This window comes from Carcharhinus amblyrhynchos, chromosome 6, assembly GCF_965287045.1.
Source record: "Carcharhinus amblyrhynchos chromosome 6, sCarAmb.v2.hapA, whole genome shotgun sequence".
NCBI classification, from domain to species: Eukaryota; Metazoa; Chordata; class Chondrichthyes; order Carcharhiniformes; family Carcharhinidae; genus Carcharhinus; species Carcharhinus amblyrhynchos.
In genome coordinates this window covers 16086777-16104931 of record NC_137329.1, presented here as the reverse complement: position 1 = coordinate 16104931, position 18155 = coordinate 16086777, and the positions used below count along the sequence as shown (strand labels likewise).

Here is an 18155-nt window from a genome sequence, read left to right as displayed (position 1 = left end):
TTAATGTAGCAAACTATCCCATGGCACTTCACAAAGGCATCATCAGCCAAAAAAATGAACACCAAGCCAAAGAAGGACGTCTTTTAAAAAATTATGCTTGGGATATGATCTTTGCCGGCAAGACAGTATTTACTGCCCATTCCTAATTGCTCTTGAGATGGTGATAGTTGCTCGTGTTCTTGAGCCCCTGCAGTCCATGTAGTGTAATGAAAGTACATCTAGAATGCTATCAGGAAGGCAATGGCAGGATTTTGACCCAGTGACAATGAAGGTACAATGTTGCAGTTCCAAGTCAGGATGGTGCATGGCTTGGAGGGAAACGCAGGTAGAGATGTTCCAATGCATCTACTGCTCTCATTTTTCTGGGTGGTAGTTTACGGATTTGGAAAGTGCTGTCGAAGGAGTCTTGGCAAATTACTGTGGTGCGTCTTGTGAAGAGTACACACTGGTACCACTATGCCCTGGTGGTGGAGGGAATGAATGCTTGAGGTGGTGGAACAGGACTAATCAAGGGGGTTGCTTTGCTCTGGGATGGTGGTGAGCTTCTTGAGTGTTGTTGAGGCTGAGGTCTCCCAGGAGGGTGGGGAATATTCCATCACACTTCCAACTCGTATCTGGTTGATGCTTCAGAATTCCACGCCTCTGACCGGTCTTGCAGCTACACTATTTATACAGTATTTATGTTAGAAAGGGGTGACCTAACATTTGGACAAAGAGATGGACCTTATTGAGGAAGAGAATGAAGTGGAGAGGAAGGGATGTTCAGTGTGAATTGAAAAGTATGAATCTCAATGGCTGAAGACATTGCCACGTCTGGTAGGTGAGAGAAGAGGTCAGAGTTGTTGACATGATGGGCTGAATTTTGAGAGGGGTGAGCTGCGTACTGTGTAGGGCAGGGTGGTGGCAGGGGTCGGGGGGGGGGGGTATGGTGGGGGAATGCAGCTTTCCACATGTGTTTAGTTTTGACTTACCAGGTCTCCTGCAGAATCCAGCCTGATTGACAACATTAACTTCCAGCAAGGGAGTGAACATTCAGAAAGAAGCTGCAAGTAAGATGTCTCCTGTACTTAGTGGGACTTTGGATTTGGGTCTAAAAATTGACCCTGCGATAGGAGTCTGATCCTTGCCATCCTTATTGAGGGGCACTCCCCAACTTGGGGGATTAGTCATTAGGTTTTTCCCTGAAGGGTGCATTGCGTGGTGGAGGGAACTTAGGGGAGCTGGAAAAAGAAAACACAAAATTTAAGATCTAGACAAGTCTTCAAAACAGCTTGGCAGCCACGTTCACATGACAAGACATATCATGGCCATTGCAGCCAATTGTCCTACAGTAGCTGAAATATATAATGAAAAAGTTGTTCAGGTCATGACTTGCAGCAGCTAGGGGATTTTCACAGTAACTCCATTGCACTGTAAATGTAGGCCTACTTGTGACTAATAAATTAACTTTAACTGTCACCAGCCATTCAAATAAATAATTTTATATGTACATTAGAAGTAATATACAATAGCTGTATATGCATCAATCTCAAATTCCTTAAAGTGGACAAACAGGGGCTGTGAGATGTATCATTATCTAATTTGTTTCTCTGCTAATTATATAGACGTGTAGGAGTCCTTACTTGCAGCTGCTAAGTGAGGCCAATATGGGTGGAAAGTCAAGCAGCTAATGGCTCTGATCCTCTGCCCCATATATCCATCATAGTATTTAATATTGCTTATCACATCCCCACTTGCATTATATACAGCAATGAACGGGTTCAGGGAGCCACTTTCTCCCCAAAATTGCTCCCCTCTCCCTTCAGCTCCTGTGTTTCCTGAGGCCTGGAAAATCCTGTCGGCCAAGGTTAAAATAACAAATCAGGTTTAATCAAAGGCTGCCAGAGTCAGCAGAATATTAAATTAACTAACGAGCATCCTCAGAGCTGCTTGGCTTCCTGCTATTTGCCCTGGTGCTAGTGAATCTGAAAGCTTGTGGTTTGGGATTGGGTTGGCTCCTCTGTTAAAGTTTTAGTATCTCATTCAACACCAAACCCACCTATTTCTTTGATTTAAGATTTAGGCCGATGATGGTGGAGAGTCTTACAATCATTGAGCATTTAATTCAGATTAACAGCCCTTGCTGTTCAGAATCTCAATTGCATTGTCATGTTAATAGCTTTTTCGTATTCTTTTGGCAGTTCAAGTAGAAGCCATATCTTTATTCAGTAGGATGGGGCAATGGTATTCACTCATTAGAACATGAGAACTAGGAGCAGGAGTAGACCATTTGGCTCCTTGAGTCTGCTCCACCATTCAATAAGATCATGGCTGACCTTTCTGTGGCACCTCAAAAATGATAGCACTGCAGTACTGGCAGGATAGAAAGCAATTTGCATTTATATAGGTCCTTTAACTTACAAAAACATCTCAAGGTGCTTGGCAGAGAAATGAAGAAAACAGATGATGAGGGGTGATCACAACTTTGGTCAGATAATTGGGTTTGAAACTATAATGTTCAAGAATGATGATATCACATATGGCTGAATGGATGGTGTTGATTTTTAAAAATTTATTTGTGGGACATGGGTGTTGCTGGCTGGCCAGCATTTATTGCCCATCCCTAGTTGCCCAAGGACAGTTGAGAGTCAACCACATTGCTGTGCTTCTGGAGTCACATGTAGGCCAGACCAGGTAAGGACGGCAAATTTCCTCCCCTCAAGGACATTAGTGAGGCAGATCAGTTTTTCTGACAATCGACAATGGTTTCACGGTCATCAATAGATTCTTAATTCCAATTTTTTTTTGATTGAATTCAAATCCCACCATCTGCAGGATTTGAACTTGGGTCCCCAGAACATTAGCTGTGTTTCTGGATTAATCATCTGGCGGTAATACCACTAGGCCATTGAGCATCATATCAAAGGAAGCAAGAGTGGAAACTGGTTGCATGGCTTTACTTATGGTTGAATTGTATGGTTGACCATCAGCTAATGGAGCAGGCTATAATGGAATACTTATGAGAGTTAAGCAAACTCTGGCTGTTTGTCCTAGATGTTTCTATACAATATAGACATCTCATTAGAAATTACTGCAAGAAAAAGCAAACCGAAATGAGCCTTCTTTACCTTTTGCTGTAGCCAGTTAACATTAACAAGAGCTGCTTTGGCAGTCACTTGCACAGGTTTCATGCTAGGTTCATAAAGGAAAAATGGATATTTGCTTTTTTTTATTCATTCTTGAGACATGGGCATTGCTGGCTGGCCAACATTCATTACCCATCCCTAGTCGCCCTTGGAGAGCAGTTAAGAGTCAACCACATTGCTGTGGCACTGGAGTCACATGTAGGCCAGATCAGGTAAAGATGGCAGATTTCCTTCCCTGAAGGACATAGTGAACCAGATAGGTTTTTCTATCAATCAACAATGGTTCCATGGTCATCAGAAGATTCTTAATTCCAGATCTTTTTTATTGAATGTGTATTTTTTAAATTGTTGCTAAAAGTCTCGGGAGCAAGGTTAGAAAAATGCATTTGCAGAGGGGTTACTTTAATATGGAATGCTTTGCCACAGGTAGTGATAGAGGCAGATTGCATTATATCTTGTAAGGGAAAATTGGATTAATATTTCAAGCAAAAAAAAGGTCCAGGAAGGAAAATGAGGCATTGGTTTTAATCTTTAAGAATGCACATATAAAAACGCAATTAGCTAAATGCCCTTTCCCCTGTTATAGTTTTCCAAGGATTGATAGGTTTTGAAGGATGTCGAATATATATAGTTGTATATTTTCAGTATATTTTGTTTCCCTCTTTTGATATGTGTATTGTTGTTTCAAAATTAGATATTTTTGGCCTCTACACATATTGGAAAGTGAAACAGAAACAAAGTGCACCTTTGTTCTTCTTTGCTCTCCTTTGAGAGCAAGGAGGATACAACATAACAAAAATGATACAAAAATTTGAGATCACGTACAATGTTTCTCAGAAGACTAAGGAAATTTGGCATGTCAGCTATGACTCTCAACAACTTTTACAGATGAAACATAAAAAGCATTCTTTGCGTTTGTATCACAGCTTGGTATGACTCCTGCTCTGCCCAAGACCACTAGAAACTACAAAAGGTTGTGAATGTAGCCCAATCCATCATGCAAACCAGTGTCTCATCCATCGACTCTGTCTATAGTCCCTGCTGCCTCAACAAAGGAGCCAGCCTGAATATGGACCCCTCACACTCCAGACTCTCTTTCATCTTCTTCCATTGGGAAAAAGATACAAAAGTCTGAGGTCATGTACTAACCGACTTAAGACCAGTTTCTTCCCTACCACTGAATGGACCTATCGTGCATTGAGTTGATCTTTCTCTACACCCTAGCTATGACGGTAACACTACGTTCTGCACTATGTCATTTCCTTCTCTATGAATGGTATGCTTTGTCTGTATAGCATGCAAGAAACAATACTTTTCACTATATATTAATACATGTGACAATAATAAATCAAATCAAAACATATTTAAAATGCAATAGTTTAGCAGAAAGGACAAAGTCAATGCTGGAGGTACGTGCATGTTTAAGACAATGAAGGAAAAGCTTTAGTTTGCGTTAAAAAAAATACATCATTTCCAGGAGATAATGTTTTATTCGATACAGATATGTCAAATACTACAGGGCATTGAAAGCTTTTGGAGAAATTATGAATTTACAGGACCATTTTAGGCCTTTATCACATCAATGGGCTTGTTTGATTACTCAGTGCTCCCATCACTGCTGATTACTTTGTTTGACAGCACCATTATTGGGAATACAGATGTAAATCATTCTTTGAAACAGCCAAGTTATAAAAATGAATGCAAGATTGATATGAGAAACTGTTTTATGTGAGAATCTCAGTAATTGCCAGGATTTTGAGGCAATGGAGACTTGAAAGGTGAAAATAAAAGGGAAAATAGGAAAAATGGATTTAAAAAAAAGAGTCAGAAGAACATATAAAAAAAGGAATGCGATAAAAAGGGAAGGCAAGAAATATAAGAACTGCATACATTAACTGCAAAAACCCACAGAATGAAACAGAGAAGGAACAGTGATAGTAAAATAACAATATTATGTAGTAAACTTGAATGCACACAAACAGTAAAGCAGCTTCATTGCTTTTGGCCGTATTCTCTGTATGTCCACACTGGCTCATGACAATATGTGGTTTGCAAGGAACAAAACAAATTTTGGGAACATGAAAAGGTCACTTGGCTCTTTGTGGTTAATCTCAGTCCTACTTTTCCATGATATCTCTTAACCTCATCTTTCACCAGAAACATAAAGGATTATGCGAGAATGTAGAATTAATTTTAATATTGATAAGCGTGGTGGTAGGAGGCATCATCATCCTTGGAAAATAATACTCTATATGGGAGAGGAGTCAAAGGTGTCTGGAGCCACTTTCCCAAACCTCTAAAAGTTGCAATGTGTGTTAACAGGGCCATAACATAGAAACAAAGTTTTGGGGTTAATTTCCAAAGGGAGAAAGTTGAAAAGCAGAGAATTATGTTGAAGTTGTACAGATGCTTGGTTAGACTACAATCAAAGTATTGTGATCAGCCCTGGAAAACATATGACAGAAAAAAATGATAATGAGGCATTTAGCATTGGAGAAAGGGTAAAAGGATTTACAAGGATAATATCAGGCAGGAGAGACTGAATAGGCTGGGGTTATGTTCTTTAGAAAAGAGAATGTTATCGGGATGGCCTAACACAAGTCCTTAAAATTTTGAAGGGCTTTTTGAAATGTTTCCACTCATGAGGGAGTCCAAAATTACGAGCCATAAATATAAAATAATTACTCATAACTCTATTTCAGAATTGAGGAGCAACTTCTTTACCCAGGGGGGTGGTGAGAATGTGGCACATGAGACCACGTGGAGCAGCTGACGAAAACAGCAAGAAAATTAAGGGGCAGTTGGATTAGTACACCAGGGGAAAGGATCTGCAGATTGGGCTTGATGAAGAAGGGCAGGAGGAATTGTGCAGAGCAGTGAAATTGACTCTTAACTAACCCCCTCAAGGACAATTTGGGATGGGTATAAATGCTGGCCCAGTCAATGATACCAATGTCCCATGAACAGATAAAAAGTAGAAACGTTAGGGTCGTAGTTTGAGTATAAGAGATAAACTTTTTAGAACTGTGGTGAGGGCAACACAGTGGCACAGTGGTTAGCATTACTGCCTCACAGCGCCAGGGACCTGGATTCAATTCTAGCCTTGAGTCATTTCTATGTGGAGTTTCACATTCTGCCAGTGTTTGTGTGGGTTTCCTTTGGGCGCTCCGGTTTCCTCCCACACTCCAAAGATGTGCAGATTAGGTGGATTGGCCATGTTAAATTGTCCCTTTTTGTTAAGGGGACTAGCAGGGTAAGTACATGGAGTTACAGGGATAAGACCTGAGTGGAATTGTGCTTGGCGTGGGCTCGATGGGTCAGAATGGTGAGTCCGTGGAATTCATTACCACAAAAAGTAGTTGAATCATAGAATCCCTACAGTGCAGAATAAGGCCATTTGGCCCATCAAGCCTGCACCAACAATAATCCCACCCAAGCACTATTCCCACGATCCCATATATTTACCCTGCTAATTCCTCTGACATTACGGGGCAATTTAGCATGGCCAATCCATCTAACCAGAGCACCTGGAGGAAACCCAAGCCAACACAGGGAGAGTGTGCAAACTTTGCACAGACAGCCACATGAGGCTGGATTTGAATCCAGGTCCCTGGCGCTGTAAGGTAGTAGTGCTAACCACTGTGCCGTCATGCTGCCCCATTGAGGTCAAAACCTTGTGTGATTTCAAGAAGAAATTAGATATAGCTCTTGAGGCTAAAGGAATAAAGGGATATGGGAGAAAGGCAGGATCAGGATGTTGAGTTTGATGATCAGCCATGATCAGAATGAATGGCACAGCTGGCTCGAAAGGCCAAATGGCCTATTCCTGCTTCTATTTTCTGCGTTTCTATGAGTCTAAACGTCAGTTGGACCAATGGCCTGTTCATACATGATATATTTTACATAATTTTACAAGTAAAATTATGCAGTTTGTTGCAATGACCTTTCCTGTCAGTCTAAAACTTGTAATAAAGAAATCATTTCAAACTAATTCATAAATGTGCCCAGTACAAACCATACAGTCAAGGCACCGGACAAACAATCCAATGTAATCCACACACAGGTATGGCTTTCATAAATCACAATGTCAAGAAATGAACAACCGGATCTTTTTACTGGCGTAGGAATAAAGTGAATCCCATTGTGTGCCCTATTTATACCACAGCTCGGGTCTCTAGATACACTGGCATCGGTAACATCCTGTATATGGGCCTGTGCCCATGCAATGAATGCCAACGATCTGGCGCTAATAGTCTTTATGAGACGTAATGCGTGACAGGAGCACTCTGGCATGCACACAGCAGTGCACAACTACATTGCTGGATCATTTCACAAGCTATTTTGTTTATAGTCATCAGAACACCACTGGCACGAATTTAAAAATAGATCTGTAAAATTATCTTTCAAAAGATCGGATGGTCTTATAAACATACACCAACTGGGATTCCCCTTGAGCTCATTTTTAATCCAATAGGCGGAAAGGAGTGTCAGTCAGTTCTTAGTAGTTTGATTCCCTTCACTCACTGATAAATCTGATATATCTGCAGATCAATATCATATCAGCTGAGGGGCTCAGTATGCTCAATGGGAGGTCTTAGATTTTTTCATCTCATTCCCAAAACATTTACAGATGAATGTTAGCCTCAGGATGTGTTTTTTAAAGAAAAGAGATTAAATGCAGGATTTTACGGCCTCGCTCTTCTCGAAACCATAAATTCTTGCTGAGACCAATGGACTTTTCTATGGTCTACTTCTTGCCTGCTCCAATTCCCGCAGCAGGCAGAATGGTAAAATTCTGGCCATAGAACCATACAGTACAACAAAGGCACTTTGGCCCATTGAGTCTTAACTGATAATAATTACCACTAAAGGCATGCTCGCTGATCCTATTTCCCTGCACTTCTCCCATGTTCTTGAATATTAAGAAATTCCAAGTGCTCATCCAATTATTTTTTAAAGGCTGTAAGGTTCCTGACCTCGACTACCTTCCCAGGCAGTGCATTTTAGAATCCCACCACTCTCTTCTGTTGGACAAAAGGTACAAAAATCTGAGATCACATACTCAAGAACAGCTTCTTCCCTGCTGCCATCAAGCTTTTGAATGGACCTACCTAAGTTGATCTTTCTATGGCTATAACACTACATTCTGCACCCTCTCCTTTCCTTCTGCCCAATGAAGTCTATGAACAGTATGCTTTGTCTGTACAGCACACAAGAAACAATACTTTTCACTGTATCCCAACACATGTGACAATAACATCTCAAATCAAAAATCTGAATGAAAAAGTTATTTCTCAAATCCCCTCTGAATTCCTGCCCTTTACCCTAAAACAATGCCCTTTTAGGATATTGAGCTAATGTTTGTCTGCTGCATGGGTAGTATCAGATAGTGGAATAAAGTGAACCAGATGAGATTTTAACCCAGAGTTATAGCATGGTAGTTATTATAAAGTGCAGATGTGATGTCATCTGCAAAACTCACTTGGATATATTCTAGGTAAGGCCACATGGGGGTGGGGGGTTGGGGGGGGGGCGGGGTGGAAGGTGGGGTGGGTGTCTGTTCTATAATCGGTCATTCCATTGTGTGGCAGAGCCTACTTTGGCGCCGGGATTGCAAACCTAACATATCAATGATTGATGACAAGTTCAAATATTCTTGCATTGATTGGCAGCACTCAACTTCCCCTCATTTCCTAACTCATGTCAGGCATCGCACATGGGTCTAAAGTAAAACAACACTGAGAATCTGAGTTGAAGAGGTAAAGGTCGGAATTTTTTTTCCCCAAAAATAAAACACACACTGGTTCCAAAAATATGACGTTTCAAAGTAAATCAGCAACAAGTCTTTCAGTGGCCCAAGACCGTTAACCAATAATAAAAAATTCCAGATATAAGAGACATAAGGAAAGATTTGTTTTCACACAATGTTCTGGAATGCATAACATAACACAATGGTGCTCCAGATTTAATGGTAACATTCAAAGAGAATTGTATAAGCTTGTAAGGAAGATCATGCAGGGCTTATTGGAGAAAAATCGAAAGGTGCAATCAATCCGTTGGCACTACCAAAGAGCTAGCAGAGGTGCAATGGGCCAAACAGCCTCCATTTTGCATTGCATCATTCTATGACTCAGTAAAGCAAGATCGCCTTCAATTCACATCAATGCTACTGGTGCGGTGATACTACACACACATTGGATTATAATCCTTCAGTCAGGGGCGGTTTAGTTAACTTTTGCAAATGGATGCCAACATGGCATGAGGGAAAGTCGAGGGGAGAGGGGCACAGGAGCAGGCCATTCAGCAGTTTGCTCCTCCCTTCAGCGAGAAGTTGATCCACCGCAACCTCATTTCCCTTTGATGTCTTTTCTTTAACAATTGGAAATCTATTCATCTCAGCTGTGAGCATATTCAATGAATAGGGTGGCATGGTAATACAGTGGTTAGCATTGCTGCCTCACAGTGGCAGGGACCTGGGTTTGATTGCCAGTTTGGGTCATTGTCTGTGCGGAGTCAGCATGTTCTTCCTGTGTCTGGGTGGGTTTCCTCCCACAGTCAGAATGATGTTCTGGTTAGGTGCATTAGCCATGCTAAATTAGAGTTTACTTATTAGTTACAAGTAAGGCTTACATTAAATGAAGTTACTGTGAAATTCCCCTAGTTGCCACATTCCGGTGCCTGTTTGAATAATGCTCCTCACCACCATGTCTTTCAGAATGTGGGAGGAAGCCGAACCACTGGAGGAAACCCACGCGGACACGGGAAGAACGTACAAACTCCACACTGTCAGTGACCCAAGCCGGAAATCAAACCCGGGTCCCTGGTGCTGTGAGGCAGCAGTGCTAACCACCATGCCACCCTCATTCTCCCTCAGTGTTCCCGAACAAGTGCCGGACTGTGATGACTGGGGGATTTTCACAATAACTTAATTGCTGAGTAAGCCTACTTGTGAAACTAATAAATAAACTCTAAACCTGGGGAAGCTCCGGGGTAGAGAGAATTCCAAAGATTCCACAATCTCCCAGTGAAGAAATCCATCCCCCCCCCTTCCAAGTCATCTCAGACCTAAATGTCCTGCTCCTTATTCTGAGATTTTGTTCCCTGGCTCTGGATTCCCTCCTCCTGGAAGCTCCCTACCCTGTCCAACCCTGGGATAATTCTGTCTGCTTGTTTGACGTCGCTGGTAACGGGAGTATCTGTTATTTATTGCATGATGTAACACATTCATGGGAACTAAGGTCAGGGCGACACGTATTCTACTGGATAAAGGCTTCCACCAAGTGCTGGGATGTAATATTTATTAGAAGGGAGTCGATGGAAGTTTGGCACTTTAAACTCAGGGGTGCTGGAGCCCGCTTTCCATGAACCAGAATACAAAATATGTATACAAGAGTTATCGTGGCAATTACAATTCGGAGAGACAGCCCGCCTCCCCACCGCTGGATGTTTAAGCCGGCATGAAGCAAAATCAGAAAATGCTGAACAATCTCAACGGGTCTGATAGCATCTGTGGAGAGAGAATAGAGCCAACGTTTCAAGCCTAAGTTAACATTTCTTCCAGGTCTGACAACATCTGTGGGAGAGAGAATAGAGTCACTAATGCTTGTCAGACCTGCTGAGATTTTCCAGCATTTTCTGTCTCAGATTCCAGCAGAGATTTTGCCTTTATCAAGGTATGCTTGTACCTGGGGTTAGCTGGATGAGAACCTCGATATTGCAACCCGAGACTCCATGGGTCTGCCTGCTCCATTAACCCAGCAGATGGCCAATAAATCTCACGTGTCCTTGTCAGTTACTTAATGGAAAGCGATACATGGCAGCCTTATTATAGCAGCGAAATATACATAGTGCTCGCTATCTCTCTCCCTCAGCGTTTAGGGTGCTCAAAATTTAAAAAGCACAACAGAAGCAAACTTATCTTGCTTTCCAGAAAGATCCCAGAATGGTTGGATAATGTGAGCGTACCTTCCCACCGAGCATGGTCAGTTTGCAGTCAGTCCCGTTCCCCTGTCAGTAAGAAGTCTCACGACAGCAGGTTAAAGTCCTACACGCAGGACAGGTAACACAACCCGCTGGGCGTGAGGGATCACTGATAGGGCAGCGGGTGGTACCGAATGGCACGGTTTCTGCTCATCCAGTGGCTGGGAGGATGCCTTTAAATAAAAAAAAGCCGATCGCCTACCCCTCCTCCTCGCCCTCCCCCCCCCCCAAAAAGGGTTGCTGCCATGTAAAATAGAGTTAAAGTGATCAAACTAGGGGGAAGGTAGAATTGGAGGTCTACAACAGTAGGGTGATTTTTCTGTTGTAGATTTGGGGAGTGAAATAGCCCCAACCTCTTAACTCTCACAAAGTGAAACAGAAAACAATGTTACAGGCAGGCAAAACAATTTGTGCAGAGTTACTAATGTCCCTTTAAAATATAAGGTTTTTGCGCATAGATTTAGCCGGTTAAAGTTACTCTGTGTGCGGAGCACGTTTACAGATATCAGAAAACTCACATTGAGGATCCCATTTGCTCAGCTCGGGAATAGTGCGAAGAGGCAGTGCTACTTTCCCCCCCTTGCTGCTGCTGCTTGCTGCTGCTGTTCTCTCTCCCTCTCTCCCCCTTGTGCCTTCTCCCCGGCTTTCTCCTGCTGACTCCCCGGGAGCCGTTCCACCGCCGACTGCACTTGCTAAAGTGTTCAGTGTTACTTTTAGAACCGGGCTCGGCTCCAAGCCATGTCTAGCAGATCCGACACGCAGAAATGGCGTGAAAGTTCCCTCCCAATCTTCGTGGGAGAATGTGGGAGAGAGAGGGTGGGGGGGGGGGGAAGGCCGAGGAGACACCGGCCGGTTCTCCATCCCAATTTCCAAGTGGGAAGTTACTCCCTGGCTACCGGTTCGCGCTGACAGTCGCCACCGCCTTTTCTAAAATAAAGTTGCAGACTGGGACGATGAACTAGTTTTAGTGCCAACTAAAATAGCGACAGGGCAGCGGGTTACAACTTAGAACCAGAAGAGAAAATGCTGGAAAATCTCAGCAGGTTTGGCAACATCTGTAAGGTGAGAAAACAGCTGACGTTTCGAGTCCAGGTGACCTTTTCTCAAAGCTCAGGGTTTCATCCAGGGTTACAAACAGTCTACCTTCCAGCTCCTCGAAAGAGCTTGCACAGTCAGGATGGGCCGAATTGCCTCCCTCAGCGGCTTTTTCATATCATACGATGACATTACTACAATATGAGAATTCTGTCCAGTTACCGTCATAGGTTTTCAGCACCCCTTGGAAGTTGAGGAACTACCATCATCGTCCAGGCAGGAAACCGCAATCAATTTCACATTTTATCAAATGTGAAGAGGAAGGGTTTTAACTGACAGAGGGCAATGTACAGATTGAATCCCCCACCTTGATTCAGTGACTGTGCGAGTAGTAATCGCAGTCACCTACAATAGCCACATGGCAAACACAAAAGCTGATTTGTGTTATGTGGACTGTAGTGGCCACGGAGAGATGGAACAAGCACACACACACACACGCCGAGTATTTGCACAGGCACTGAAGTTTGACTTGCTTTTCACCCATCTCGCTCCCAATCCAACTCCTTACCCCAGCGAGTTTGGAGGGGGGGCACTTGGCTGTGACTTGTAACTCACCTCCTGCCCTGGTACGGTGCCCACATAGCCTCTGCAGATTGTAACCATTCCTGTTCATAGCGACCCTCCTGCTGCAACTCTTCCCTCAGTCCAGTGGGCTGTAACTGTGGCCAGGAGCAGCCAGTTCCTCGATTAGGATTTGCTCTTCTGAATTATACCTCCCCACACACACACACAAAACAATCCCCCCTCCCCCTCATGTTCCCTGTCGCCACTCCTATTATTCCTAACTTCATCCAGGGAGGGAGCACTGAAAATCCAAATTGCCTCACACATGAGGGAGGGTCTGCACGGACCACAGAAATGTTTCCGCTCCCAACACAGTTTTCTCTCACTTATGGCACCCTCTTGTGCCACCCAGATCTGAGAGGGTCCCACCGTTGGGTTGCACTGTTGGCCGCTCTGCCCCTCTTCTCCCCTGGCAGCCCTTTCACCTTTTAGAAACCTCAAATAAGTTGATGCCGCGAGTAGCATGCGTTTCAGGGTCAGAGGGACCCTGTCCCATCTCGCCCTCGTCAAACGCGAGAATAAACATGTGCGTTCGACTTATATAAACACCAATGGTAGGTTTTACCAGCTCTGATTTTATACAGCAGAGTTCCAAATCAAATATTTTGGACGTGTCCCCGCTCCCATTAGCAGAGCTGGTGTCCGCCCACCACCCCTCACCCCCCCCCCACCTCGCAAGCAAACCATCTGAGTCAAACTCATACAAGTTAGTGATACTCAGAAGTTTTTGGCTGCTATTTATTCCAATCAAGTTTAGTGGCACAGTGGTTAGCGCTGCTGCCTCCCAGTGCTAGAGACCTGGGTTCAATTTCAGCCTCGGGTAACTGTCTATCTGGAGTTTGCACATTCTCTGCTGTGTCTGCGTGGGTTTCCTTTGGGTGCTCCGGTTTCCTGTCACATCCCAAAGTTGTGCAGGTTAGGTGGATTGGCCGTGCAAAATTGCTCCTTAGTGTCCCAAGACGTGTAGGTTAGAGGGATTAGCCATTGGGAAATATGTGGGTTTATGGAGGTATGGGGGGGGGTGGGGATGTGAGGACCTAGGTGGGATGCTCACTTGAAAGTCAGTGCAGACTTGATGGACTGAATGGCCTCCTATAGCACTGTATAGATTCTCTGAGTGACTGGACATTTTCTAGAACTCACAAGATAATGTGTGCCATGTATCACCATTGGATGCACAGGTTAGGTGGATTGGCCATGCTTAAATTGCCCCTGAGTGTCCCAGGATGTGTGGGTTGGGGAATTAGCAGGGTAAATACTTGGGGTTATGGGATAATGCTTGGGTAAGATGCTTTATCGGAGAGTTGGTGCAGATTCGATGGGCTGAATGGCCTATTCTGCACTGCAGGGATTGTATGGATTCTTTGATTGTAAAAAAAATGGATCAAGCCCCCAAAGTCAAATGCATTGATTTATCAGGGGTGCAAGTGTGAGTTGAAGGCACCCACACAGAGCGCGCCTCGCCTAGACTGGGCCGCCACCATGAATAAAATAAAATAAATGAAATTGGGTGCAGGATGTGCAGCAGCCCAGTGCTCCGGCTCTGGTACTGAGTGGGCAGCCTGGATGAGCTTCCTGTGGGACAACTGAGAGCAAGATCTGATAGTTCTCATCAGCCCAATCAGGATCATTCCTGGACTTCAGTGGAATCAGCCCACACTACAACTATGCCATTTATATAGCTCTTCTGAAGTAATAACATGTCCCCTAGGCACTCCACAAGCGATCTACTTATTTGATGCAACACCCACCCCCCCCCCCCCCCAAGAAACAGAGGTTAGGAAAGAGTGACCAAAACTTTGGTTAAAGAGATGGGATTTAAGGAGCACCTGGGGATCAAAGGATCTTACAGCGCAGAAGTAGGGCAAAAGCAAAATACTGGAATCTGAAACAAAAACAGAAAATGCTGGAAAATCTCAGCAGGTTTGACAGCATCTGTGGAGAGAGAATAGAGTTAATGGCCATGATTCTCCAATTAGGACCTGCAACTGTTCTGACAGGTTGGGGTGGGAGATGCGCGTTGCTGGTCTTGTTCTGGGATTTGCGCATGTGCAGGGAATGCATGCGCATCTCCCAAAGCCGGTGAAGAGTTGGAGACCAGACCATGCTGGAAACCGGCAGGAAGGCAGGTAAGTTATTTGAATCTTTTTTTAATATGTTTCAAATGTATTTTAAATGTAATTATCGGGAATCCACCAATCCTGATTGAATCTCCCATTCCTGCCAGGGGTACTTCATTATGATGGGGTTTAGAGTGGTTTCCCCGCTTTTGGGGAACTAGCGGGAGACTCCGGCGGAATGAAGGGGGGGGCAATTGGGGCCCCCCCGGGAGTAAGGTGCCCCCTGGGCATCAGCGCCCTGGCAGTGCCCAAGGGGCAAAATGCCCATGCACCGGGGGCACCTTGGCACTGTTCACCTGGCATCGGGCAGTGCCAAGGGGTGGGGCCAATTGTGGGCAGGGCCTACGGTGGGGGTGGGGGGTCCCACTGCCACTCTGTAGACAGGATCGATCTGAGATGGAGGGAGGTCAGCGATTGGGGCGGGCAGGGTGCGTGGTCTGCTGGGGGGGGGGGCCTGCTTCCTGGTGGGGTTTCTGACCCTGGGGTGTCAGTGGGGGGAGGGTGGGGTGTCTGCTGGGGTGAGGGGGTATGGGGGAAACGCCACTGCTAGGAGAGATGGGCTGGGCATTGGGGTGCTCCGGGCATGGTGGTCAGAGGTTGGCCGGGAATTGTTGTGGGGTCCGCGATTGGGCCGTGGGGTGGGGGCAGGCAGGGCGGGGGGGGGGGGGGGGGGGAGGGTGTGGGAGTTTGGAGGGGCAGCACTGCAGGGGTCCCAGGCTGGTCAGCAATCAAGCGTATGCACAGAGCTCCAGAGCTGTCAAACTATGGTGCAAATAGGTCCCGCCCCTTGGGTTTTTAATGATATTCACGATTGTAACATCTGCAGTTCACAGAGTGGGGAGATTCGAGCCTGAAGTTGAACCGACAAAACAGTTGTGGTCTAGAACAGTTTTCCTGCCAATTCAGCGGTTTTGAGAGAATTGCCCCCAATGTTTCCAATCTGGATGACACTTCGTCAGGGCTCGGGGGCTCTGACAATGGGTCATCTGGACTCGAAATGTTAGCTCTATTCTCCCTCCACAGATACAGTTGAACAGAAGGAAGACACGTGGCCTAACATTCCTCTGCTGGCAGTTTGAAAGGGGGTGATACAATTTAATCACATGTGCAAGCTTCTGCCACCCACCCCAGCCCAATAATGCCATGCCCTGTGTGCTTTGCCAGTATGCGGTTCCTTGCCTCATTAGCTACTGATGCTTTGTCCTGAGCCATTTCCTTGGCACTTTTTTTTGTTAGTGGTTTTTGTTGCCATCCACTAATCTCCCCACTCCCCCCCGCCGCCCTACCACCCCCATCCAATCTATAACACTGCAAATCAATCCTCATGTTCAGTTTACACCTGAAAGTTCCAATGGAATTGAATTCCATGACCCTTTCGGGTGATGCATTTCTTAACAGTACTGTGCAAAAAATGTAATCTTTCCAATTTCCTCCTCTGCGGTTTTGTCAATTATTTTTAACTGTTAATCTATGATTACTGATTCATTTGCCAGAGAAAAGTTTCTCCTTACTTGTATAAAAACCACTCCTCATTTTCAACACCTCCACTGGTATCTCTCCTTAACTTGCTCTGCTCTAAGAGCGATTCCAGCTTCTGCAATCGCTTCATGTAACTGAAGTCCCCCAACCCTGGCATCATTCTGGCAATGCATGTCTATACCCTCTCCAAGGCTGCAAAGACAGTGCCTAGAATTATGCACAGTTCACATGATTTATAAAGAGTTTAGGATGGCATCTTTGACTTTGAATACAATACCTATACATAAAAAACCCCAACATTAACCGCCTTATCAACTTACCTTACCAGCTTCAAAGAATTATCAATACCAACATATGAAATAGAAGCAGAAGTAGGCATTTTGGCCTTTCGAGCCTGCTCTGTGAGTCAATAAGATCTGTTTGCGTTTCGAATTCCACATTCCCATCTAGAATCATAGAATCATACATTGCAGAAGAGGTCCTTCAGCCCATCAAGTCTGCACTGATACATATGAAACACCTAACTTCCCATCTGATCTATCTCCAATAACCTTTGATTCCCTTGTTCAACAAAAATCTATCTACCATTATCTTGGAAATATTCATGTTAAAAATACCCCGTTTCCACCGCCTTCTGAGACAGTGAATTCCAAAGCCACGCGAACACCTGAGAATTTTCTTTTCCCTGTCTTAAAAATGTGATTCCTAACTTTTAAGCAATGCCACCTAGTTCTAGAATCACCAATATGAGAAAACATACTTTCCACATCCAACTTGTCAAGATGGTTCGAGATCTTATATACTTCAATACATACTTCTAGCTTCCTCGGTTTTTTCCACACCTCCCTCCCCCCATCAATTTATTCTGCCTGTCCATGTTATTCCCCCCAAACTGCATCACCACACACCCATCGGTATTTAAGTGCTTCCATCACATGTCTGCCCATTTTGGCAGCCAGAGTCCTATAGAAGTCCTCACATATTTTCTTCACATCTTCCTACATTCTAAAAATTATTTTGATACACATAAACTTTTGAAATCATGCTCACTGTACCCAAGTTTGGGTCATTTAAACATAACAAGAAAATCAGTGGCTCTAATCTCACTTCTCTGGGGGGAGTGCCGTTGTATACATCTCTCCGGTTAAAGCATCTAGTCATCACTACACCCTGATTTCCATTACTTAACCAATATGTACACAAGTTATTCCTTGTCCCTTTAATGGTTAAGTGGGGCTAATTTCTAAATACATTTGTTGTGTGCTACTTTATCGTAGAAAGGCAAGGAAGGCACTATCAATGCACTCTTTCCTTAGAACTCTAAACCAGCAGATCCTCCCAGATGGAGCAAGCAAGAGGGGACGTAGCTCTAAATTAAGGGGTGGTAATTATAGGACGGATGTCAGAGGTTCTTTACTCAGAGGGTGGTAAGGGCGTGGAATGCCCTGCCTGCAGCAGTTGTGGACTTGCCAACTTTAAGGGCGTTCAAATGGTCACTGGATAGGCATATGGATAACATTGGAATAGTTTAGGTTAGAGGGTCATTAGATTGGTTCCACTGGTCGGTGCAACATCGAGGGCCAAAAGGCCTGTACTGTGCTGTAATGTTCTATGTTCTAGATATTAATATCTCCAAGTTTGCCCTTAATTGCTGTATCTTGGAGGTGACAGAAGCCCTGTGAAGAATGAAAGGGATTTCATAGGCTTCTCACTAATTAGGGAGAAGCAAGAGGAAAGATCATGTGGTGTTGTCAGGCTGGTGGTTTTCTCAGTGGTATAGGGTGCAATTGAC

General features: G+C 44.3%; 1 protein-coding gene across 4 annotated transcripts in view; it reads right to left on the bottom strand.

Annotated features, from left to right (window-relative positions):
• The window catches only part of ano1a (anoctamin 1, calcium activated chloride channel a), a 218631-nt gene extending 205797 nt beyond the window's left edge, over nucleotides 1-12834 (bottom strand). For all 4 annotated transcript variants that reach the window (XM_080191552.1, XM_080191554.1, XM_080191553.1 and 1 more), the window contains exon 1: nucleotides 12756-12834. In XM_080191552.1, coding sequence (XP_080047678.1) covers nucleotides 12756-12813 — 58 coding nt within the window. In that variant the 5' untranslated portion in view covers nucleotides 12814-12834. The remainder of the gene's footprint in view (nucleotides 1-12755) is intronic.
• Between the last annotated feature and the right edge of the window lie 5321 nt (nucleotides 12835-18155).